Source organism: Pseudonaja textilis, chromosome 17 (assembly GCF_049901715.1).
Source record: "Pseudonaja textilis isolate UNSWEBS1 chromosome 17, rPseTex1.2, whole genome shotgun sequence".
In the NCBI taxonomy this organism is placed as follows: domain Eukaryota; kingdom Metazoa; phylum Chordata; class Lepidosauria; order Squamata; family Elapidae; genus Pseudonaja; species Pseudonaja textilis.
Window position 1 is genome coordinate 131037 of NC_142006.1, and position 26276 is coordinate 157312.

The 26276-nt window shown below is 51.6% G+C and overlaps 1 protein-coding gene across 1 annotated transcript; it reads left to right on the top strand.

Moving 5' to 3' along the window:
* Nucleotides 1–837: 837 nt before the first annotated feature.
* On the top strand, nucleotides 838–25020 carry DBH (dopamine beta-hydroxylase). The gene is made up of 12 exons (XM_026719190.2): nucleotides 838–1182; nucleotides 6281–6427; nucleotides 9538–9798; nucleotides 10751–10927; nucleotides 11560–11662; nucleotides 13844–14010; nucleotides 14956–15099; nucleotides 16597–16635; nucleotides 17743–17802; nucleotides 19980–20107; nucleotides 21935–22094; nucleotides 24372–25020. Exons 1-12 carry the CDS (start codon nucleotides 838–840, stop codon nucleotides 24492–24494), a joined length of 1854 nt encoding a protein of 617 aa, XP_026574975.2. The 3' UTR covers nucleotides 24495–25020.
* The last annotated feature ends 1256 nt before the right edge of the window (nucleotides 25021–26276 follow it).

The window sequence follows — 26276 nt, forward strand, 5'->3', positions numbered from 1 at the left end:
CTAAGGATGGGAAATCTTCAGATCCAGGGGTCCCAAATGCCCATTGCCAGTCCCTTCTGCTATGGCTGAGTCATGGCCCGTTCTTCCACATCCAGGGTCTCACTGCCTCCAGTCACGGCTGAGAGTCCCAGTGGTACAGCCCACTGTATTGGTCTACACTGACAATACCTCACCCGTGCTGGTGAATTACCTTGCCCAGTGGTTTCATGTACTTGTTCAATAGCAGTGAGGATAGAATTGAGCCCTGTGGCATCCATACACATCATGGCTCTGGGCCTCACTGGCTGTACCAGCCTTGGAAGGAAAAGATGCCCCTTGTGCCCGCCTGTAGTGGAAGGGGGGCAATTGCAAATTCTGGGGCATACGGGCAGGTCTCTGCAACCATGGGGTGGGCTTTGGGGAGAAATCCCAGCCTCCTTTTGCTGTCAGACGAGACTTTCTGGCCACTAAGCAGTTCCTACAAAGTCTCATCTCTGGCTCCATTTTGGAGGAGGGAAGAGAGCAGCAGAGAGAGAGAGAGAGAGAGAGAACACATCCACTTCCAGGCCGACTTTTTCAGAAAGCATTAAAAGGACATTAAAAGGGAGGGGGGGAGAGAAGGCTGTCATGTCCAGCTAAATTCCCACTGATGATGTCCACAGACAATTAAAAGCAATTAGAGAGAAGCAGAAAGCGACAAGCGCCCAGGCCTGGGGGGAGGGGAGAGGACAGGGCCATTCGACCCAATCCGATTTCCCACCCACTAAATGTAATTAAGGGGAATTACTGATCCGGTTGCTAGGAGGGTCTCTTTATAAGCGGGAAGAGCCAAGGGCCCCGCGACGCTCGCTGGCCAGCATGTCAGGCTCTGGGCGGCGGCCGAAGGGAGACGCCTGCCTGGTGCTCAGCATCCGGGAAGCGGCATCCATGTACTTCTCCCTGCTGGCTGTCTTTCTGGTCCTCCTGGTGGTGGCCCTACAAGGCACGGAGCCAAGAGATAACTTCCCGTACAAGGTGCCCTTGGACCCTCAGGGCCTCCTGCAGCTCTCCTGGAATGTCAGCTACCCCCGGGAAGAGGTCCATTTCCAGATTGTGGCCCAGGAGCTGAGATACGGCTTTCTCTTTGGCATGTCAGACCGTGGAGGCTTCCAGGAGGCGGATCTGGCTGTCCTGTGGAGCGACGGGCTCCAGTTCTATTTTGCGGTGGGTAAGCAGGGAAGCAGCCCCTATGCCAAACCCAGACCTAGGGGGGGGTGTCTCTTTCTGGTCTTGGGGCCTCGGTTGATAGTGACAAGAAATCATTTTTGGGTTCCAAGGAGAATCTCCAAGGAGTGGGGGGGTTGCTTGTGTATCTCCATTGGTCACTGAGTGGGTGAACCTGGGTGGGGACCAGACTAGGAAACAGGCTTTGAGAAGGTCTAGATCTACATGAGGGGATCATAGAAGGGGAGCTCATCAAATAGCCAATCAAACGGAAGAGACTCAGGATTCAGGAGGACCTTGACAGATGGGAGAAAAGGCCCTCAATGATGTGAAAAATAAGATTCTACACTTGGGCAGGAAAAACCAAATGCATGAAATAGAATAGGTGGTACCTGGCTCAGCTGTTCTCCAAGGCACCTGAAGGCCAGGCAAGGAACAATGGAAGGAAACTGAACAAGGAGAGATTCAACCTGGAAATAGGAATTTCCTGACAGTGAGAACAACCCATGAAACAGAAGTTGCCCTCGGAAGTTGTGGGAGCCTCATCACTGGAAGCTTCCAAGAATAGACTGGACTGCCACCTCTCTGAGATGATATATGGTCTCCTGCTTGGGCGGGGGTTGGACTAGATGACCTACAAGGCCCCTTCCAACTCTGTTAATCTGTTAAAGCTGAAATAACTGAGACAGATCTAGGAGTCTTAGTGGACAGCCATTTAAGCATGGGACAGCAGTGTACCGCAGCTTCCCAAAAAAGCCAATGCTGTTCTGGGCTGCACCAACAGAGTGAAGGTCACTTGTAAGGTCAAACTTGAAATCCTGCATCCAGTTGTGGTTGCCATGATACAAAAAAGATGCTGAGACTCTGGAAAGAGTGCCAAGGAGAGCAATGAAGAACGATTGCAAGAATTGGATATGTCTAGTCTAGGGAAGAGAGGACCAGGGGTGACAGGATAGCAGTGTTCCAATATTTGAGGGGCTGCCACAGAGATGGGGGGGGGAGGACACACAGCCTATTCTCCAAAGCCCCTGAGGGCAGGACAAGAAGCAGTGGGTGGAAACTTGTTAGGAGCGTTCCAAGATAAAAGGAAGTAGAAATTTCCTGACACCGGAAAGGATGAATCAATGGAAGAGCTTGCCTTCTGCTGCTGTGGGCGCCCCATCACTGGAGGTGTTCAAGAAGAAAAGATTGGGCAGCTGTTTGCTTGGGACAATATCAAGGTTTCTATCTTGGGCAGGGGGTGCAAGGTCCCTTCCAGCCCTAGGATTCTAAGCCTGCTGTTTTGAAGGCATGAGCCAAGGAACAGTCTGTGTTTGAACAAGCTAATATTAAAACTGCACTGAATGTACTTGAAGTTAATATTCGTCATTGTTTTATGCTTGGTTTAGTTAATTTTTATTTTAACTATAACTGAAACCAGATTTGGGGGGTTTTGTCTTTTAGCATGATTTTGGCCCTCTTGATTCCTCTGCCTCTTATTCTGTCTAGATCAGTTTTGGTTTCATTCTGGAGAGCTAAACTGCAGGCCATACAGCTTGGGGAAAGTCCTTTTGCAGGGAGTGTTTCCCAGATTCCCCTGCAGGCTCACCTGTCCCTCCCTCCTAGGGGAACCCCTGAACCCCAGAATATGATGAGATGTCCAGGGGTAATTGCACCTGGGCACCTGGGCGCTTCCCTCCCTGGCAAAGATGGGGCCCAATTGCCCCACTGAAAGGGGATTTTTCTAACCAGCCATTCAGGTCAACAAGGCTACAGTCTTGCCACTGACAATATCTAAAGGTTAGGAAGGTGGGATACTATCAAGCCAGCAAAAATCCCCACCTGGAATAAATTCAAAAGGCCGGAGAAATTGCATGATGGGCTGGAGAAGTGTCAGGTTCACACTACCACAAGAACCCCTTAACTTAAACCCTGCGAGAGATAGTGGGACAAAAACTGAAATTCAATGTAGAGACAAGTAAAGTCCTACACTTAGGCAACCAAAAGGACACAGATACACTGGGTGAAACCAGGCTTACTAGCAGTAACTGTGAGAGGGATCTTGGAGTCTCAGTGGACAATCAGCTAAATATGAGCAGTCTGTAGCGGCAGCCAAAAAAACTAACACAATCCTAAATTGCATTAACAGAGGAATACAGTCAAGATCAAGGGAGGTACTACTACCACTCTACAAAGCCTTATTAAGACCATACCTAGAATACTGCATCCGGTTTTGGCCACCACACTATAAAAGATGTTGAGAATCTGGAAAGAGTGCAGAGAAGAGCAACCAAGATGACTGGGGGTAGAGGCTAAAACATACAAAGAACGGATGCAGGAACTGGCATGGCTAGTCTAGTGAAGAGGAGAGCCGTTTTCCAATACTTGAGGGGCTGCCACAGAGAGGAGGAAGGGGTCAAGCTATTTTCTAAAGCTCCAGAAGGCCAGACAAGGAATGATGGATAGAAGCTGAACAAGGAGAGATTCAATCTGGAGATAAGGAGAGATTTCCTGACAGGGAGAGCAATCCACCCATGGAACAGAAGTTGTCTTTAGAAGTTGTGGGAGCTTCATTACTACTGGAGGCTTTCAAGAAGAGACTGGACTGTCATCTGTCAGAAACGGTGTAGGGTCTCCTCCTTGGGTGGGGGTTAGATTAGATGACCTCCAAGGTCCCTTCCAACTCTGTTAGTCTGTTAAACCTAGTGAAGTCATTGAGTGTAAAGTCTTTGGTAGATGAGCCTCACAACAAGGAGGCTTACACCTGAGGTGCCGACTGGGTAGCCCAATCAATGGGGCTGCTACGGGTTTCTGCTAAAGTTGGAACAGAGTTGCTTAAAAGAAAAAGAGAACATTTACTCCAGGAAAATCAAATATGGAGGTATGAAACATTTCTAAAAGCAGATCTTGATGCCTACTTAGCGATGCCTAGATCCTAAGCCTCTCTATGTGAAGAGTAGGGATACACCCTAGCAGAATCTGCAGGGCAGTCAGGCAGGCCGGCAAAATATGTGAGATAAACGTTTTTTGTAGCTTACACTCAGTAAAACAGATGCACAGTGCTAATTAAATAGTTTATTCCAGTAAGAGTTATAGCATAGTCAAAACAGTCCATATATCATTCACTAGTTCAGTCCATCCAGGGATTATTCAGTTGCAAATTCCAGTGATGAAAAAGAGAGGTCAGTAAACTTACAAATATCAGTCCAGTAATATATCTCCTTGCAGTAGAGATATGAAGAAGTCAAAAACTCCTCTCTTCCTTCAGCAACTCAGCAGTAGGGGAAACACGCAGTTAACAAACCATCAACCATGCAATCCAGTAATTGTCAGGGAATGATCAGGTTCTCTTGCTCCCTCTTATGGTGGTTTCACACCACACCCAAAATTACATGCTTTGCAGTTTTAAAGTGACACACACTTAAACTTACAATCATAGTTTATATATATTATTTTACCCAAACTACGTTAGGTAACCTATGTTATTCCTAACAACCCCACCCCAATGTGGGTCTTGCCCAGATGAGTCCCACAGCAGTTTTTGCAGAGGCATCTCTGACTGCTGGCTGCCTGTGCCTCCCTCTCTCTCCCAGCACTGAGTCTCCTTGTGTCTCTTTCTGAGTGACACCTGTCATTAGCAAGAAAGGGAGGGGGGAAGGCTGGAAGGTGACTCACACCAGCAATGGCAGCGGCATGTTTCCATCCTGGAGACTTTCATCTTATTTCATGAGGCAGGTAAAAGCTCCAGATTGCAAGCAGGGGTGCTTAGAGACTGTTGGAGCTCTGGCAATGCAACTGAGATGGGTTACTGGTCTTTTCACACCCCTCCCTCATCCCTGACTCTATTGGATGGGTTGTCCCACCTCATAGTCCTGGTCTCTGAACAAATTCCTGACCTGCCTTGTTTGCTTTTAGCCTCAACCCCAACTTGATGCATGTAAAGAAATGCTTCAAAATTCTTGCAGAAAAACAGAAAGAGGATTCAAGCTGTAAAATTCTGGTGGTCTCCCCCTTGGGGCGTTGAGGAGAAGACTCCTCTCTAGTTCCTTGTTGTCGCTTCTAACTTGGTGCTGGCAAGGAAAAGCTCCATGGGATTCTGGATGGCCCCACAGCCCAAGCAATGTCCAGCCAGTCCTGGTGCTAGAAGCTCAGCTCAGGTATTTCTTTGGGCATAGACTTGAACTGGAATTCAGTATGAAATGGGAATACACCCCCAGAGGCATACAGTATTTCTCACACATTGTTTCATGCTGTTAAATCCAAAAAAAGTAATGACCTTTCATGGATTAACAGAGTTGGAAGGGACCTTGTAGGTCATCTAGTCCAACCCCCCGCTCAAGCAGACCCTACACCATTTCTGACAGATGGCAGTCCAGCCTCTTCTTGAAAGCTTCCAGGGACGAAGCTCCCACCACTTCTGAAGGCAATTTCTGTTCCATTGGCTTGGTTGTTCTCACTATCAGAAAATGTCTCCTTATTTCCAGATTGAATCTCTCCTTGATCAGTTTCCATTCATTGTTCCTTATCCATCAGGTGCTTTGGAAAACAGGTGACCTCTTCCTCTCTGTGGCAGCCCCTCAAATATTGGAAGACTGCTATTGTCATGTCTTTCCTTCTCTTCCCTAGACTAGCCAGGCCCAGTTCCTGCAACCATCGTATGCTTGAGCCTCCAGTCCATCATCCTGGTTGCTCTTCTTTGCACTCTTTCCAGAGTCTCAGCATCGTTTTTTTATAGTGTGGTGACCAAAAGTGGATGCAGGACTCTAGGTGTGGCCTTACTTAGGCTTTATGGAGTGGTATTAGTAATGAGGTGATTAAAAGCTAAGTAGAGAGGATGAAACCTTGCTTGCCAGAAGCAATATTTAGCCTGGATTCAATAAGGGCTAAAGATGAACCTACAGCTTAGGACCTCCCAAAATTTCAGAATAGCTATATTACAATTTTGCAAACAAATTCATTGTTACTTATATTCTCAATTTTGAAATTTTTCACAAGGTTAAACAAGGTTAACCTTAACAAGGTTAACAAGATTTCTTTAGCTAAAGTGTAAATCCCACACTGGATGCCCTCTCGATCTCTGTCATCTGAAATGCCAACCTTGTTGTTGTTTCACCTGTAGGATGCCTGGAGTGACCAAGACACACAGCTGCACATGGACGCCCAGCAGAACTACCATCTCCTGGGGGCATGGAGAATTGGCGGGGGGCTCTCCCTCCTCTTCAAGAGGCCCTTTGCCACCTGTGATCCAAAGGATTATCTGATTGAGGTAGACCCTTTAGTCAGAAACCATTTTGGAAAAGAACAGCCCCAAGCAGTAGTGAGATTCAAAAAAAATTAACTACCAGTTCTGTGGGTGTGGCGAGGTGGGCGTGGCAGGGGAAGGATACTGCAAAATCCCCCTTCCCTCCCCACCCCCCTAACCCGCTTTCCAGCTCCGTTCTCCTGGGCAGGGCAACCAAAGGAGACCCAGCCGATCAGCTGGGACTCGATGGGAGGCAGAAAAGAGATGGGGTTGGCGGAGCCAGTCAGAGGTGGGATGGGCCGGTTCTCCGAAATTTCCACTACCAAACTGGTCAGAACTGGCTGCATACCCACCTCTGGTCCCAAGTCTGAAGAGGCAGACTATCCTGAAAATGATTTGTTTTGCACCATCTAATTTTATGTTTTGGAAATGGAAATCAAAACCTCAAGTCAACCTCAACAATACTTTTAAATCTCCCTTTTCCTATTTTTTTTTAAAAAGGAAAACAGTTATTTGGTTTTCCCAGAATGGTTTACCTGGGTGTCTCATGTATGTTGACCTTCTGGTCTGTTGATCCTTCACGTCCATCTAACAGGGCTCATGGCAGCTGAAAGCAGCCCAAATCTCATAATACTGGGAAGAGAGAAAATAAAAACACAGAGAGAAATAATGCAATCCTGAATTTTATGGCATTGTTCATACAAACTTGTTCTGTCTCACCTGTAACCACGAGGTGAGAGTCCAAGCCTCCAAAGGAATATAAATAAACAGACAGAACTAGGAACGACAGAGTTAAATTCCTTTGACTGGAGAAGTTCCTTGGCAGTCTTCCAGAAGCTGCCTACCAAGTCCGATAACAAACAAGGCCATAAATCAAAAGGCAGATGCCATACGGAAGATTTGTCCAAGCTGCTTTTTCAAATAAACAAATTGACCCGAACAGGGATTCAGAGCTAACACGCCTCCTTATGTTCCCTGAGGGGCGTATCAGTCTCTTTTCTTTTTACGTTGTTTGTCATGTTTCTGCCTGCGTCATAGCCTTGCATCAGACCAGCATTTCTCGGCTTGATCTTCAGCCAATGACTCCGGCACGCTGTCCTGATTATCTGCCGACACCTGAGGCACAATCAGGGAGGAAGATTCTGGGGAGGAAGACGACTCCGAAACTTCCAGCAAAGCAGGCTCAAATCTTAGAGCCCAGTCCTCCTCTTCCTCCTGACTCCTGTCTGTGTCACTCAACAAAGTAGGCTCAAACCTTAATGCCAGATCTTCCTCATCACTCGAGCCTATGTCTTCTGACAGAGCAGGTTCAAACCTCCGAGTCACAACACAAACTTGCTCAAATATTTTAAAGAGGGCCTGTCACAAGTTTTCCTCCTCAGAGTTTTGTCAGGGCTTGGAGAGGGAATAAACTTTCTTAGTAGTGGTCCCTCTTTCAGGAATAACTCCCATATGGATGGCCCCAGCTCTGGAGGTATTTCACAAAACAGGTAGTCCTTGTTTAGCAACCACAGTTCACACAAGCAAAGCAGTTGCTAAGTGAAACCACAATTGTGCTTATGACCTTACTTCAGCTTTCCTTTGCTGTACAGATTTCCAGGTCGCAAATCTGAAAACTGGTTGCACAGTTACTTCTTCATCGCCATTTACTGAAGAGTCACTAAACGAATCAGTTGCTAAATGAGGAAGATTAGTAGAGCAAAGCAGCACAGGTTGAGTGGATGAGGCCTTTGATGACCTGGGTTTTGCTGTGGATATGTTTTTAGTGAAGGGGATTTTTGCACCCATATCAATCCTTTAGGACTGAGTAAGCTATAAATATTGAAAAAAATAAGAAATATTAAATAATTAAATATATAAGCAAGCCCACATTTATTTATTTATTTATTATTTTATTTATTTATTTTATTTATATTGCTGCCTATTTGCCCATGGCGACACGAGGTGGCTTACGCAATATAAAACCATATTTAAAACAAAAAATAAAAATAAAAAACAAGAAAAACTAACAAAAAGAATCAGATAAATTAATAAAGTACAACAGAACAAAATCTGGGGGGAAATAAATAAATAATCACTCCCTCAACTCCCACCCCCCACCCCGCCCCCAAGACAACACACCACAAGAGTCATTTGATGGCCTCCATCGGCTCCGGGATCCCCAGGCCTGTTCGCAGAACCAGCTGCTAGAGTGGGGGCCATTCCAACCCCTGGAGGAACGATGTTCCAGAGAGAGGGAGCCACCACAGAGAAGGCCCTCCTTCTGGGTCCCACCAGGTGTATCTCCCTTGGGGCTGGGACCTGTAGCATTTCCTGCCTTCCCGCTCTGATGGGTCGGGTAGATGTGACCGGCAAGAGATGGTCCCTCAGATCACCTGGTCCATGCTTCGCCAGAAACAGCAAGGAACGGGGGCGGGGGGGGATGAGTTCTTAGCAGCACAGGTATTTGCCCGATGTTATCCTGCCAGGCCATGATGTGCCCCGTTCCAGGCACTGCGCTGTAGAAAAAAACAAGATAGCAGGAGTTAGATCACTGATAGGAGCAAATGGCAGAGGCAGTTCTAATTCTTATAGAAGTGAACTAGCAAGTTAAACTAATTCTACTGATTCTATTGTTATGTCCCACTAATTCTATCTATTTTACTATTTTTATGTCCCTTCAAAAGCATGGTTGAAAGCTTACAATTTAAGTTGTAACTTCTATGTACTCATGTGGCTTCAGTATTTTTAATTTCCCTTAAGATAAATTGTTGGACTCATATGTAAGGATATTCTATGGCAAACATACAATTGGAATAGTAATTGAAATCTTTTCTTCAAGAGATGGAGCTCTGTGGTCAAGAGCAGACCGTTGGATTGGCTTAATTGGCAATTATTATCTTGCATTCCCTGTTTTATGATGCAGCCTTAAGGTGGTGATTCCTTTTCTGTGCCCTGCTCATTTCCATGATGGCGTCTCTTACAGAGGATGCTGCTCCCGTTCCGTCGGCCTTGGGAGCCCAAGGAAGCCCTTTCAGTGCCCATGGCTTTCTTTCTGGGCTTCTTCCGGTCAGCAGCAGGCCCACTTTAAATCAGGGCGCCCGGCCTTGTCCTTGGGGGCTCAGAGATAAAGTGCTTGGTGACTTCCCTTCCAGGATGGAACTGTGCATCTCATTTACGGCATTTTGGAGAAACCAGCTCCGTCCCTCCAAGCCATCAACGTGTCTGCTCTGCTCCAGAAGGGACTGCAGCGGGTGCAACTTCTGAAGCCCAAGATCAGAGTTCCCCCACTCCCTGGGGACTTGAAGACCATGGAGATCCGAGTCCCAGATGTGACCATTCCCCACCAGGAGACCACATACTGGTGTTACATGACCGAACTTCCAGACGGCTTTGAAAAGCATCATATTGTCATGGTGAGTAGAAAGACTGGTCCCCAGCCCCCATTTTCTCCCTCCCTCACAGATTTGGGTTCAAGTCCTCCCAATGTGCTTTACAAGGGACTGATTCTTCCTGAATCCAGGCCATCTCATGCAACATATCCCGGAACTTCCAGGAGGGCCATTCCCCAGAATCTGGAGGCTTGCTTCCCTTGGGCCTCTGGGAGGGCAAAAACGCCGTCCCTCAGGCTCCAGGGGCCCTCCGGAAACTGGAAACAGGCCCATTTCTGGACTTCTGGAACTTCTGGGAGGGCCATTTTTCACCCTCCCAGAGCGTCCATTGAGACCCTGAAGTTACCTGCATCCAAAATGGGCTGCATGGAGACTCCTGGGAGGGTCAACTCCTGGTTCTGTGAACCAGATGTAAATTTAACATCCAGCTTGCCTGAACCAGCCCGAACCGGCTGAATCGCACCCCTGCTTCTACCTCTTGTAAGCAGGAAGAGGAATGGGGAGAGGGGCATTCTGCCTCTGCAGGGGAGGGACATTGGCTGGGACTCTGCTTTGCCCCTGCATGCCAAGCGAGCCAGGCCTTTTCCGTTTGGGCATCACACACCACAGAAATGGGGGAATTGCCCTGGGTTCATTTCTGACGGGGAGTTCTGAGAATCTAGCTAGCCCGTTGTGTGAACTCAGGAGTGAGGGCTAACTCAGTCAACGTCATGCCTGGCTGAAGGGAGGAGGTTCCGTTTGAAAGAGAGCAATGTTTGCCCTCCACCTGATTCATTTTGAGATCAAGGAGAATCCCCCTTGCCGAGGACCCCAATGGGGACTTCCAGTGTGGCTCCCCAATTGGTGAGGGGACTTTTAACCTCCCCAAATTGTCTGCCTTTAAAGAGACGAAATGGAGAATTTGCTTTTCCCGTCAATGGCGCCTGCAGAGCTGCAGGGCTTGCAGTGCTCACCACCCCTCCCCTTGTTCCCTCAGTATGAGCCGGTGGTCACAGGTGGGAACGAAGCCCTGGTCCATCACATGGAGGTCTTCCAGTGCAGCCCCCACTTTCCAGCCTTCCCACACTACAGCGGCCCTTGCCACTCCAAGATGAAGCCACAGCGCCTGGATTTCTGTCGACATGTCTTGGCTGCCTGGGCGATGGGTGCGCAGGTGAGCCTCGGGGGCCTCAACCAAGAGCTGGGCAGGGGGGCAGGTATGGAGAAGGACCTGGGTGGGAAGCTCCATGGCTCCTCTGTGCTCCAGGGGATGCCAGGGCTGGTTTTTGCCCCAGATTGGCCATCCTGGCCTCCAGCACCATTTTGAAATAAGAAGACATGACCTGCCTCTCCCACCAGAGGCCTCCAGGACTGCTTGGCCCCTTGTCTCTGGTAAACTGCTTTGCTTGCTCGCTTGTTCTGGGGGAGGGTCTGTGGGCTTGGGATTTCGGGCAATGGAGGGCAGCCCCAAGCCCTGGCAGAGTCCTATTTCAAACTGTCCTGGCTGGAACTCCCTCCTGGGGGTTTGGAGGGTCAGAACGAGGTGGTAAAACAGGAGGCGGGGGGCTTTTGTAGACCTGCCAGGAGTCCTTCACTGTTTCTTATTCCCCCCACCCCACCAAGACAGGGAAGTAGTTGAAACTCAAAGTGCTGTTTGCAAACCATCCCCACCCCTTGCTAAAAGTCTGTCTAGAAATACTGGGGGAGCTTCGGTCTGATGTCGCCAGGATTTGGCTTGAGCTGCTGAAGTGGGCCAGCTCCCCCAAGGATCACTGCGATGCCTCCCTCTTCCTTCCTTCCTTGCAGGCCTTTTACTACCCGGAGGACGCAGGGCTAGCCTTTGGGGGCCCTGGCTCCTCCAAATATTTGCGCCTGGAAGTCCACTACCATAATCCCCTGCAGTTCGAAGGTGAGTGAGACCCAGCAGAGACCTAGGCTGGCCACCGAGGCTGAGGCTGATCCTGAGGCCTTGGGGAACAGAGAGAGAGAACGGGGAGGAGGGGAGGGTCCTGCAGGGGGCTTTCTTCGGGACTGGCCTTGACCAGGAGGAACAAGACAGCCTTCTCCACATTCGTGCTTTAGGCAGCTCCTTACCCTGCCAGCGTCTCTGCCTGAATGAATCCTTCCTTGCAGTCTTGCCTCCCTCAAAGCGAACGAAAGCAGCACCCGGCCAACTTTGCAGATCTCCAGGGGGGGGGGGCTGTTCCCCCCCTTCTCCCTGTGAAAGCTCCCCCATCCCTGCTGCCTTTCGCTGGCCTGGGAAGGAGCCTCCCCCACCCCCAAGCACACTTCCCCCTGTTTGCACTGCCTGTTTTGACAGCTGGCAGGTTTAAAAAAGGAAGCAGGGAGGAACCGCATTTGCATACTCCCAGTTGCTGTTCCTTGGCTCTTCCAGGGTAATTTTAGACAAGTGCAGCACCTGGGCTGGGCTTCAGTTGTATTTCGCACCAGGGACTGGGCAGCAAGGCAGTTCTGGCGAATGGGGGCCTTGCAGTCTTTCCTTTCCATCCATAAGATCCCCTATCTAATACCACTCCACAAAGCCTTAGTAAGGCCACACCTAGAGTCCTGCATCCAGTTTTGCTCACCACAGTATAAAAAAAGATGTGCAGACTCTGGAAAGAGTACAGAGAAGAGCAACCAGCATGATGAGGGGACTGGAGACTAAAACATACGAAGAACGATTGCAGGAACTGGGCCTGGCTAGTCTAGGGAAGAGAAGGACCAGGGGAGACAGGAGAGTAGCCTTCCAACATTTGAGGGGCTGCCACAGAGAGGAGGAGGAAGGGGTCAAGCTGTTTTCCATGACACCCTAAGGCCAGAGAAGGAACAATGGATGGAAACCGGTCAAGGAGAGATTCAACCTGGAAATAAGGAGGAATTTCCTGACAGGGAGAGCAATCAACAATGGGACAGAAGTTGCCTTTGGAAGTTGTGGGAGCTTCGTCCCTGGAGCCTTTCAAGAAGAGGCTGGGATGCCATCTGTCAGAAATGGTGTGGGGTCTCTTGCTTGGCAGGAGGTTGGACTAGATGACGTACAAGGTCTCTTCCAACTCTGTCTAATCTAATCTAATCTAATCTAAATTAATCACTGCCTGACAATGGTGAGGAGGACGTGAGGTCCCTGACAAAGGCCCATCCTGGAACCAGACCCAGGTATTCCCTCCTCTCACCTGGAAGGGCTGCTGGATGTCTCACTGCAGAACCGGCTACTCTTTCAGGGCAGGACCTGCCTGGGGGTAGGGAGTAGGGGGTGAGGTGGAGGTTTCCCTCAACTTTCTACTTCTTGTGTCCCGCTTGCCCGTGGCTGGTTTGAAGGCGGCCTTTGGGGGCTTCGAGGAGGCCTCTGCACCTGCCTCCCCCCTCCCCCAGCTCTCAGGTTGGCACAGGAGGTGACTCTCTCTCACCGCCTGACAAGAAGGAGGGAAACAGTTTCCCTCCAACCCAAACAAACGCCCTGATTCGGCCTTTGCTTTCTGGGCGAGAGTTGTGGATGGCGACCCTTTGCTTGGAAGTCAGAACAGGCCAGCGGTTGGCAAGGGGACCGCCTGGCCACCCCGTCCTCAGAGAAGGCCCATCAAAAGGCCTCTGCCTTTCGTGTCCTTCAGAGAATTCATGGCTGGCTTTCTTTGCAGCTAGGGAGGCCCACGCAGTGGGAATTAGGGCTGGGAGACCCCCCTGAGGTGGTGGGGTCACCAAAGGACTGGAGGGGCAGATGGTTTGGCATGTGGGAACAGCCAACCGGCACTGCCAAGGCCCCCGAGGGCGTTTTGTAAGTCCTCCCACACTCCCAGGGCAAAAGGAGCCTGGAATCTCTTCTCAAGACAGCCTCTCCCGGGCACCACGAGAGTCTGACGGCACAGATGCCAAGGTCGCTGGCATCGCTGGGATCACTCACGAGCACAGTGCTTCTTCCCAACATGGAAGAGACGGCCCATGCCAACCTGCTGGGTCTTGGTGAATGGGCTGGGTCAGGCCCCTTGGGGTCGGGCCCAAAACTTAACTTGGATCCTGCTGGATTCTCTGGGGCCTTCCTTGTGAGGAGGGCGGTGCCCATTCCTCAGCAGAAAAGGTCTTTGCTTCTTGCCAGGCCGCCGCGACTCCTCTGGGATCCGACTCCATTACACGGCCTCCCTCCGACAGAATGACGCGGGGATCATGGAGCTGGGCCTGGTCTACACCCCCGTGATGGCGATTCCCCCTGGCGAAAGCCATTTCTCCCTCACTGGCTACTGCTCGGACAAGTGCACCCAGCTGGTGAGGCCTCTGCCAGTCCCTTAGGCTGCCTCCTTAACCCTGCAGCTCTTAGGCTGGGGGAGCGGAGAAGCTGCTGTTTTGGGTGGGGGGAATGTGGCCTGCAGCACTTCCAGTGACTACCCGCACACACCCTCCCTCCCTCCCTTCCTTCTTTCCTTCGTTCCTTCCCCTCCCTCCCTCCTTCCTTCCTTTCTTCTTTCCCTCCTTCTTTCCTTCTTATTCCCATCTTCCTTCCTTTCCTTCCTTCCTTCTTTCCTTCCTTTTTCCTTCCTTCCTTCCTTCCTTCCTATCACTCTTCAGCTCCTCAATCAGACTGATTCTGAATGACATCCAAATCCCCCAATACAGGAATTGGGTTAAAAAGACCAATTTTCATGGGAATCCTGGTCAAGAGCGGAGGAGACTCCACACAGGCTGCAGTGACATTCCAGCCCCCCCTCCGCCCCCCAGCAGACCTGCTCATATGGGAAAAATGGCAGGGGAGCTGGGAAGTGTGAGGAGGGCCCCCCCTCTGCCACTCCCAGGAGCCCCATCCAAGGGCCCCGTTCTCAGCTTATGGCTGCCCTAGAAGTCCAGGGCTCCATTCACCAGAGCATTGACGTGCCTCCCAGGAAGCCGCGGCTGTTGCACGAAGGAGCCGCTGCAAAATGGGGGGCGGCCTCCAGAGCTGAAACTTCACTTCTGATCCTGGATTGCATTCAGCGGACGAGAAGGAAATGGGAGCCAGGCTAACGCCTTCCCCAAAGGGCCCCCTGAAAGCAGCAGCTGTGCCTTTTCCCGCAGCCCAGGTCTGGCACCAGGCAGGGTCCTCACCTGCAAGGCCTCTTCCTCAGAGGGTCCCAGCCTGGCTTCCTGCCCTGCCCCCCTCCCCCCTCGGTCCCCTCCCCAGGGGAGGGTTCTCACTGGGAAGGAATGCATTCCTCCTCCTTGTCCTCCTCTCTGCAGGCTTTGCCACCTGCTGGGATCCACATCTTTGCTTCTCAGCTCCACACCCACCTGGCTGGGAGGAGTGTGGTGACCACGCTGTCCCGTGAAGGGAGAGACCGGGAGATTGTCAACCAGGACAGGCACTACAGCCCCCACTTCCAGGTACCTGGGAGGGGGGGCACCAAGAAAGCATTGTGGTCTTCCCTCTTGGTGGCAGATGTGCCTCTGTTGCAGGCAGAAGAGAAAGTGGCAGTGGGAGGGCCAGCCCCCCCCCCCAAGAAAACGCAGCCATTCTGCTGGGCAAAAGCCCCTCCCCCCATCCTGAGGCTCTGAGCATGGCAGGCAGGGCTTTATCCAGAGGGCTCCTGGGGAACCTGCCCTCCAGGTGCCCGCAGCGTCTCTTTCCACGGGCCCCTTTTCTTCGACCTAAGACCGAAGGACGATTGGAGCAGCACCAGAGGCTGCTGCAGCGTAGCTGCCTTGTGGCTTTTCCAGGGGGGCTGATATACTTCCTCTTTCTTTCCTCTTACCCTGGGGGGTGGTATGTGTGTCCCTCATCCTTCCAAACAGACGCAGGAGGGGAGCAGACAGCAAAGGAGGGTTGGAGAAAGAAACCTAGATTGCATTAGGACAGCTGTGGAAACCAGGCCAGGCTTGCGAAGCCACCCCCTCCCCCCCCCTTGATACCTGTTATAAACCAAAATGACAAAAGAAACATCAAAAGCTGAGCCTCGGTGGTGCAGTGGTCAGAGTGCAGGACTGCAGGCTTCTTCTGCTGCCTACAATTTGGCAGTTCAAATCTCACCAGGCTCCAGGATGACTCAGCCTCCTGTCCTTCTGAGGGGGATAAAATGAGGACCCAGATTGTTGGGGGCCAGAGGCTGGCTCTGGAAACCGCTTAGAGAGAGAGAGAGCTGGAAAGCACTGGTGAAGCGGTAGACTTGTCTACCTCGGGATTGCTTCGCAAACAACTGCTGATACGTTAGGGCCCCCTCTTGTGCCAGGGCCTCCCTGCTGGCCGTGGCGATGCCAAGCCCGCACGATCAGAGCCAGGTGGATGGGACTGTCCCATGATAGGTTGGGGTCTTTCTCCAATGCGAAGCCCCCTCTCTCGCTCTGGCTTTGTGGCGGTAGACGAGCCGCATCGGAGGTCAGCCTGGTGTGCCTGAGGGGCAGATGCCTTTGGAGGGCTTTGGGCTGAGACCGGAGCTGCGTCCAGGGGCTGTGACGGCTCCTTTCTGCCAGGGGCCCGAGTGGCAATTATGCATCCATCAGTCTGGCAGCCAGGAGCATTTTCCCAGGGGGAGGCAGGCAGCATTGTGGAATGGCCTCCCGTTGGCGTCCCCCCATCTCCAACATGATCTGGCCTCCAGGGAAAGGAAGTGAGGAAGCAGAGCTTTCCTGGCGGGAGGACGGGACTTGGGGGGGGGGCGTTTCCAATGCCCTGCATTGGGAGAACAGCTTTTTGGGTTGGTGTTTGTCAAATGCTAAGCTTCTTTTAGGATTGCATCAGGATATCTGCCTGATGAATACATTGAGAGTTAGCAAAGGTACATTTGAAGGCAGCAGCATCTTATTTCCTGCCCTCCCCGCTGCCCCATCTTTGCCATGGTGTGGCCCCCATCCCAACCTGTCCTGCCTCCCCCCGTTTTTTTTCAGGAGATCCGCATGCTGAAGAAGGAGGTCTCCATCTACCCAGTAAGCAAGCGCAGCTCCGCTTCGGAGAGGGACTCTCGCAATCGCCTAACTGGGGAATGGGCTCCTCTTGGAGGGTTCCCCTCATGAAACTGAGGCAGCCCTTTTCCCCGCCCCCCGGGCAGGATGAGCCCCTCCCCCTGGAGGGGAACACAGTTATAAGAAAGGGGGGCACAGGGAGGAACAGCCAGGCGCCCTGTTTTCCTCCCCCGCTCACTTAATGGCTGGCTGGAGCCCTCCCCCCCGCATCCTGTGGGAGGTTGAGGTGAGTGCACTAAGCACGGGGCCTGGGCTCTTGCAGGCCGGCCCTTCCTCTGTGCTCTGAGGTCCAGTGGCCAATGTGCCCTTTGCTTGAGGACAGATGGAGATTCTGAGTCATTCAGGTCCTGGTTGTCCCAAAGGGGCTTTTTCCAAGAGGCAACTGGACTTTCTGGTTTTTCTTTGAAGACGTTTCACTTCTCCTCCAAGAAGCTTCTTTAGCTCTGACTGGATGATGGGGAATGGAAGGATTTATACTCCTTGCAGACAGCCGGTCATTTGCATTCTTTTTAGAGAGCCGTTGAGGCCACTTGGAGGTTTATCTGTGTCCTCAGGATAACCTGAGTGGAGCAAATGGCTGTGGAGCCTTCTTGGAACAGTTGAAAGGACTGATGTCGTATCCCTCCCTCTCTGTTGAGGGAGGGCTGTTCAATTTGGACAGAGATGGCCTCTTGGACCCCTCTTTCAAACCAGCCACCCTCTCCATCCAAAATATGGACTTAGCTGTCTTCAAAAGGGCGGCCTGTGCCTGATGGACTGCTGAATCTAGCCCTGGTTGGTTTGTTCCCCGATGTTGTGCCATGCGTTTGTGAGAATGGAAGGATTTATTAGTATCAATCCTTCCCTTCCCCATCCAGTCAGAGCTGAAGAAGCTTCTTGGATGACAAGCAAAACGTCTTTCTTCAAAGAAAAAAGCAGAAAGTCCAGTGGCCTTTTGAACAAAAAGCACCTTTGGGACAACCTTGAGGACAGAGCCAAGGGCAGCCCCATTAGCTGCAGCAGCAACGCACAGCGGGCAGCACAGAATCAGCTCCCTGCTTCCCTTAGATGCCCTCCTGCTTTCTGTCGTAGGGTGATGTGCTAAGGACCACCTGTGTGTACAACACGGAAGACAGGAATGAGACGACAGTGGTGAGTTGGGCTGGAATTTTGGGCCCCGAGACTCAAGTCAGAAACCAGTTCACCTGCAGGAGCTCAGAAGAATGGCCGTCTTCTCCCCTGAAGCTCCCCCCCCCCGATCCCCCAATTGACCTTCCTATTAAGGTGTCTTCTAACCTTCAGCCTCCAGAGCAACCAAAGGCCAGACAAGGAATAATGGATGGAAACTGACCAAGGAGAGATTCAAATAAGGAGGAATATTCTGACAGGGAGAACAATCAACCCATGGAACAGAAATTGCCTTCGGAAGTTGTGGGAGATTCATCCCTGTGGCTTTCAAGAAGTGACTATCAGAAATGGTGTAGGGTCTGCTGCTTGGGCTAGATGGTCGGACTAGATGACCTACAAGGTCCCTTCCAGCTCTGTTAATCTGTATCTAGCCCTCAAAACTGTCATTCCAAGTCACCAGAATGATAGGAAGTTGCAGGCAGTCCTTGTTTAATGAGCATTCATTCAGCTACTCTTACTCTTACTGCAGTGCTGAAGGAGTTGAAACTGCTCCGCGCACTTAGATCTGTGACAGAATCTCCCAGGGTCACTTGATGGCAATCCAGGCACTCGTGCCCAGCTCACAGTTAGGACTTTCTTGTCCCATGCTCCTGGGACAGCTTGGGACTAGCCGTTAAACACTACAAAGGCTTCCATACAAAGTTAGTTTATTGGATTTATTAGGCATCCTCAAAGTATAACTCACATTTATGTTGAGGTTCATCTAACGTCCAATCAATAGTGTGAAAAGATGGTTAATTTCATCCCATTGCCTTATAGCAAAGGAAATATCCCATTTGATGCTGGGACATCAAATAAGGTGAGAATGCCCCAAAAAACTCCCCCAGCCCAAGCAGAAATCAATTCAGTGACCAATCAGGATTACAGATGTGACCACGTGACATGAACTACATCTCCCATGAGGTATTAACTATATTTCTCATGAAGCATTCCCTTAAGAGGGCAGCTCTTATTCCTAAACTAACTATACTGTCCAACTAACACAAGGACATTCTGAATAGTTGTGACCTTGCCTGCTGGATTTCAATTGGCAAAGTCAATGGAAAAGCTGGCAGTATGTCACTAGTTGTGGTTACACAACGTCCCTGCTTAGGGCTCATGCAGTCCTCGTTTGACGATGGTTTTGGACTTATGACTGCATCGCTTAGTGACAGTTTCCAGTCCCACTTAGCATTATTAAGCGAGGGTTGCTTATCTTCCTTTCTCTCTGCCTTTCAGTTCCTCTCACTGTCCTTCTCTGGACATCAGTGAATTAGTCTGGGCCCTTCTGGTGTTCAGGGGGCCTCCAGAAGAAGGGTTGTTCCACCACAGACTCTCCTTCCCAGCAGGGTGAGGTTGGAACACATGATCTCTAGGATCCTTTCCAGCCCTTGCATTTCATGATTTGCATAATACAGCATCCGGAACTGGACTTAAAAGCAGAATTCAGAAATAGTGTCTCAAATTGCACTGGCTCTTTGATATCCCCGTCATGGTCTTATCTCAGAAAGTTGTTAGATTGAAGCAGCAGATGCACGTTATAAATAAGAAACACTTACTTCATATTAGCTGCCTACCACCAGATTGCCCCCCCGCCCCCCCGGCCAATCCAAGGAAGCCTCCCAACTCGCCAAGGCCGATGGGGGCCTGGGCAACAGCCCCTGAGGGTTTCCTCTGCGCCCGGCTGCCCTCGGCTCCTCTCTCGCCCTCCACAGCACAGCAGATCCGGGAGGCTGCAGGGCCAGCAGCCTGATTAGCAGGCAGGAGGCCGTTTTGTCCCGGGTCCCGGAGATTCCTCAGAATGGCCAAAAGGCCACGGCCAAACTGTTTCTCTGGGAATGCACGGAAGGAGCCCGGCAGCTCAAAGCCAAGACATTGGCAGGGGGCTTCCGTTGTCCAATTGGCCAATGCTTACCCCCCCGCCCCCCCCCCATTGCCGTCCAAACAGGAAAGCAAATCATTCAGCTACCGGGGAGGGAATTTGCAGCAATGGATCGCAGTCCGGGGGTGATTTGTGTTCATAGTCTCGGCTTTGGGCTGAAAGGTGGAGCAGGCAAAATGGAGGCGGGGGTGGGGGGGGAGTGGAGGGGCTCGGGGGGTGGGGTGGGGGGCTTTCTGTATGTGTGAGAAATGCTGAGGAACTTCCCTTCCCTTTTCTGCAGGGAGGATTTGGTATCATGGAAGAGATGTGTGTGAATTATGTCCATTACTACCCCCAGACAGAGCTGGAGCTGTGCAAAAGTGCCATTGACCCGGGGTACCTGCACCGTTATTTTCAGCTTCTGGACAGGTAACACGATGCAGCAGCTGGATGGGGGGGTGATAAAGTTTTTAGGGTGGGGGCTCCACTGCAGCCAAGGAAAGAAGGAAGTTGGGGGGTTCCTCAGGCCGTCTCTCTGACTACAGACTGAGGAGGGAGGGAGTGCTGCCCTGAGGAGCAGCTGGCCCAGAACAGGGCTGGGGGGGGAGCTGCATACAGGCTGGGGGCCCTTTCCATCCTCCTGGCAGCTGGCCAGCAGAGCCTCCCTGCCTGGCTGGTTCTCTCCCGCTGGAGGCAGAGTCGGCTGCAGAGCGGCTCACCGGGAAATCCTGAGCCCTCTTGGGGCAAAGGCCGTTGAGACCCTCTCTGGGGGCCCCCCAAGGCTTTGGAAAATGTATCCGGGGGCCTGGCGAGGGAAGGGGGCCTGCCAAAAAGCAGGAGGCCTACTTCCAACCCGGGACTCTTTACCGAAGGCTTCCGAGATGGAAACCAGTTGGATTCCCAGCTGGGTGACTTTCTGACGGGAGTTCTTACAGCAGCATGCCTCTTTTTCCTGAATTTTTTTCCCCAGTCGTCTGGATTCTTCAGTCCTTCACTTGTGACTGTAACTGAGCCTGGAATTACAGTTGTAAGTTGTGGCAACCATTAAGCAGGTTAAAATCTGAGTGGGATTTGGTAAACTTTTTTTTTTCTGCAGAGGCTGTTAAAACAAATGTTAACAAATCCATTTTATCCAACGGGCATTTTTTTTTTGCCAGAAACTAGAAGTAAATACTGGAAACCAGCCCAAAATGCCAAAATTCACGGTCACCTGATTGTGGAACTCTGCAAACATCCATAAATAAGAATCAGTTGTCAAATGCTCAAAACCCAGTTGTGGGACTGCAGGGAGGGTATGTATGTGTGTGTGCAGCCACACACTCTCCAGAACCGGGTGATCAGCGATAGGATGTGATCCATAATCATACAAATATGAATACCATTAAAAGCAGAGCTGATTGCAAAACTAGTAAATACCAATAGCAGTTAGACTTATATACTGCTTTCCAGCCCTCTAAGTGGTTTACAGAGTCAGCCTATGGCCCCCAACAATCTGGGTCCTCATTTGACCCACCTCAGAAGGATGGAAGGCTGAGTCAACCTGGAGCCTGGTGAGATTCGAACTGCCAAATTTCAGTCAGGCGGCAGTCCGCAGAAGGAGCCTGCAGGACAGCACTCTAACCACTGCAGCAGCGCAGCTACTGTAATAGTAGCCAGTGACAACAGAGCAAGGCATAGGAAGGCAGGTCTTCTGCAGCCAGCATGGCTTCCTCTTTGAGCCCCAGAGGAGAATCCAGGAGAGGGGGGCCTCTTCCGCAGCCCAGCTTGTACTTCCCCTCTCGGTTTGCCAGGCACAGGCCTGTGGGGTGGGTGTCCCAATGCTTCCGACTGTGGCCCAGGGGCGCCGCAAGAAAATCACATGGTGCACAATCATCACACTGGAACTAACAGCCAGAGGAGGAACTGTAGGAGGATGGTGGCCAATAGCAATAGCCTTTGAGACTTCTATACCGCTTCACAGTGCTTTCTAGCCCTCTCTAAGCGGTTTATAGAGTCAGCCTGCTGCCCCCAACAATCTGGGTCCTCATTTTACCCACCTCGGAAAGAAGGAAGGAAGGAAGGAAGGCTGAGGCCGAATCTTGAGCCTGGTGAGAATCAGCTGGCAGTCAGCAGAAGGAGCCTGCAGGACAGCACTCTAACCACTCTCCCACACCACTGAACCCAAAGTGCTCCTGCATTCTTTGCTCTTTTTGTTGGGATCCCCTTCCCGCCTCCCCACTTTCCCATTCCTGGCGTATGGCATTTCTCCTCCGGTAGATTCAACGATGAAGATATCTGCACATGCCCAGGTGCCTCAGTCCCAAGGCAGTTTTCCTCCGTCTCTTGGAACCTGTTCAGTAGAGAAGTCCTGAGGGCCCTTTACGGCTCTGCTCCGATCTCCATGCACTGCAATAAATCCTCCGCTCGCCGGTTTCCGGTAGGAAGGGCCCTCTGGGGAAATTCAGGGCAAGCTTGGTTGGAGGGCTCTGCGGTTCCCTTGGCTCGGGGCTGAATCTGGCCTCTCATGGAGGTGCCTGGATGGACTCCCTTGACCGGGCTTGTATGGGCTCTTGACTGCCCCTGCAGTGCCCACAAGCTGCGACCTTGTGAGAGGCTGCTCAGGGGTGAAAGGAGAACGTTCAGAAGATTGGAACGAGGGTCCTTTAAACCCCGGGGGTTTTTAGAACTCTTGTCACGCTATTCGTTTGAGCAAAAGAGGGCAAAGAGAGAGAGAGAGAGAGAGAGGTTCCTGTCTGTGTGTGAGAGAGGGTCTGTGCGTTGTGGCTATGTCCATGTCAGCCATAGTTTCCACTGGGAACTTGTGAGCATCCTACACCAAGCCAAGACCAAAACCGCCAGGGCCTCTGAGATGGGCGCTTCCTGCCGCCTTCCACGGGGCTGGGGATGGGATGCGATCTCCCTCCCTCCTCTTCCTTCCTTCCTTCCCTGCACCTGAGGCCATGCACCTAAGGCTGTGTGCCTCTGCCACTGGCCTGCAGACCTCTCCCATAGCCCCACAGCCCCTGCAATCTTGCACCGTGGCTTCTGCCGGCCACCAGATTGGCTGGCATCCAGGCGTCCCATGCAGCCAAAGGCGTGTCTCAGCAAATGGGCCAGGCTGGGCGAATGGATGGGGGAGGGCCAGTGGGGGAGAAAAGCCGGCTGTAAATGGGCAGAGGCGGGAGGTGGGAAGAGAAGGAGGCATGGCCAAGGGTGGGAGCCTGAATGTCCCATTCCGTCACTGGAAGCTTGCCATTCAGTCAAATCAGCCATCTATAGACATATAAACCACCACATTTACGAACCATTCAAAAGAGACAATTAAAAAACAGGGAAAGAAAGAGATCAGAACAAGGGGTCTCCATCAGCCTGTACTCAGATAAGCAGGGATTGACACCAAACGGTCAGGCAAAAAGCCAGGCCCTAACCAAGGAACCCCGCAGGAGACACCCCCACCCTTTCCAGCATTGACAGGCCCCATGACTCTGGGGCAGTCTAACCAGGAGAAAAACCAGGGGGGCCGTGAGAGCATCTTCCCATGCTTGAGGGCTGCCACAGGGAAGAAGGGGGCAGCCTCTTCTCCAAAGCACCTGATGGCAAGGAAAGAAGTAATGGGTAGAAACTTATCCAAGAGAGATCCAGCCTAGAATTAAAGAGAGATTTCCTGACAGTGAGAACAATTAATTGGTGAAGCAGCTTGCCTTCCGAAGTTGTAGGAGCTTCATCCCTGGAGATTTTGAAGAAGAGATAGGAGAGCCATTTGTCCAGAATGGTCTAGGACAGTGAGAGCAAACCTTTTCAGCTCGAGCGCCCAAACCAGAATGCGCAGGCATGCCCATGTGTGTGCCCAAGTGCCAGAAAACGGAAGGCCAGCTGGCCAGTGCACGCATGTCTGTTTTGGGGGCGGTTTGGGGGCCATTCTTGGCCTGAAAAGGGCCCGAGAAATGGCCAGAAAATGCCCTGGGAAATACACCAAAAAACACCCTGGAAAATGCCTGAAAACACCCGTAAAGACCAGCTGGCGATGGCGCAGGTGCCAACTGAGAGGGCTCTGTGTGCCATAGGTTCACCATCACAGGCATAGGGTCTCCTGCTTAAACAGGGGGCTGGACTGGAAGGCCTCCGAGGCCCCTTTCAACTGGGTTATTCTGTACTGGCCCTCGGACCATGAGTGTAGCCTCAGTGATGCACTATAAAGCGATGCTCTCCCCTTCAAGGGAACTTGATGCTCTCCCGCTGTTAATGCGGCCGAGGAGACGGCCTTGGCTTTTTTGGCAGATGCAGCAGACTCTGACTCACCCTGAAGGGGGGGGGGCTCTACTAGGACTCTCATAATTACTAATAGGGACCACCTCTTCTCTACCTGTACATTTGGTTTGCTTCCTGCCTAGATGCAGGGCCTTCCTTCTCTCCCAACGGAACTCTCCCCACAGTACTTGTCCTGGGCTGGTTGCGAGATGCACTTCCCCTGCGTGTGGCTGCACATTGTCAATCAGGAGCTCTACCTGTCCAGAGAGAGGAAGGGTCCCTGGGTCTCCTGAGCTCAGCCAGGGCCGAGTAGACATTGGTTCCAGGGATGTGGTTGGGGTGCTTCTTCACCTACAAGTCAATGCCTGGTTTATTCCACCTGTGTTTTCCAAGTAAGGTGGGGCAACCTGGCTTTGTAGACGGTTGATGGCACTCCAGACCCTGATAGTCTCCATTTTCTCTCCAGGGTGAATGGGAAAAGCAGCCTCTACCAAAAATCACCCAAGTATTGCCCACACCAGCTCCTGCTCACTGTGAAGGCCATAGCCCTCTGGGCCCCACCCGCGTCAAGTTAGCAAAGGCTCAGTGAGGCTGCCCTTGGATCCTTTTTATCCCTCTCCAGCTCTGCTTTGTTGGTACTTCAGATCTGGAAGGCTTTGCTTGGGAGGAGAGGAGGTACAATAGAATAGCCCTCCTTCCAGTGGCTGTGCTCCCTGAGCAGCCGGACAGAAGCCCTGGCAGCCGAGGGAGGGCTCTGATCTGCAGTCAGCTGGATTTCGCCTGCCCTGCCTTGGAAATCATTGGGGAAGCCTGCAGCACCTTAAACAGAGTGGGAATTACAGCCTCTCCCAGCACAGACACTGCAGATGAGCAATGGGGCATCTCCAAGCCCAGGAATGCCCCCCCACCTCGTTCTGGAAGGATGTTCTCAGGCGTTCCCACCTGTGGCTTTGCGGTGGAGCATATTCTTGCCTGCTCCCCCCACACCCCAGTTCCTGCTTGCTGGACTTCCTTCATGCACCTGTGGACGCCTCGGCCAGCCCATCTTCTCCTTCCCTGTTCCTCAGATACTTTGCTTTTCCCATCCTATGGACTTCAGAGTCACATTCCAATAAAGGCAGTGATGAAGGCGTCTTTGGCTGTTCAATCTCCATCATTTAATCATCTGGATAATTGGCAAGCATTTTTGCAAGCGGAGAAATACATTTCAAATGGCCAGAGGGGTGGCTTTGGATTGCCCTTCCTTCTGCCCTCCAGAAGGAATGGGACAACTCCCCCCAGCCAACTCACCAGGGGCAACTCCCCACGAGACAACTTGTTGTGGGCCAATTTAACAATTTCATTTAATTAGCATTAGCACTTAGACTTATATCCCGCTTGACAGTGCTTCACAGGCCTCTCTAAGCAGTTTCCAGAGTCAGCCTCTGGCCCCCCAACAATTTGGGGGTCCTCATTTCACCCACCTCGGATGGACGGGAGGCTGAGTTGACCTGCAGCCTGGTGAGATTCGAACTGCCAAATTGCTGGCAGTTGGCAGGCAGCAGCAGGAGCCTGCAGTCCTGCACTCGGACCACTGCAACCCTGTGGCTCGTGATTCTGTTCCAGCATTTCTTTGATATTAAGGTAACTCTTGTCCTGCAGTGAATTGTCCTGTGGCAAGGTAGCCATGGCAAGTTGACTGCGGTGAATTGTCATAGACACCCCCCCGAGGCCCTGGGCCAGCCATGACTCTCACTCTGCCAGGGCTGATCCTTCTTCCTGCCATCAGTCTCTATTTTGAAGCTCTAGTAGCCCCTTGGAAATAAACAGGAAGTTTTGGCTGGCCCAGGTTTGTGTAGCAGCATGTCAGGCAGCCTGGCTTCCCTGCGGGAGGATGGGGGGGTGGGGGGCGTGGGGGGTGTGCTGGATCAGCCGTGTCACTGCAGTGCCTGATTCTGCACCAGCACCAGTTCTTGCTTGTGCTTCAGCAGAAAATCTCATCTGCTCACATTGTGATAATTGTCTCTCAATGTGCACACACACACACACACACACACACACACACACACACACTCCCCTGTGCAGGCACGCCATCTCCTGCCTCTCCACATCCAGTTGTGGAACATGCTTGCTGTTGTGAGGGAAGGAACCACACAAAAAGCGAGCACTGTCTCCAGAGCAACTTCACAAGTAGCATTGTAGTGAAGGTGTCAGATCTGGGGCACGCAGGTGTGGAGCATCAGGGTGGGGGTGGGGGAAGAGAGCCTGAAGCCTCTTTTAAGTTCAGAAATGAGACAATCCAAACCCCACATAAATGAGAAGGCTGTCTACGTAAGGTAAATAAGTAAAACTGTTTTGGAAGCAGCTCAGGCATAAAGAGGGGAGGGGGCCC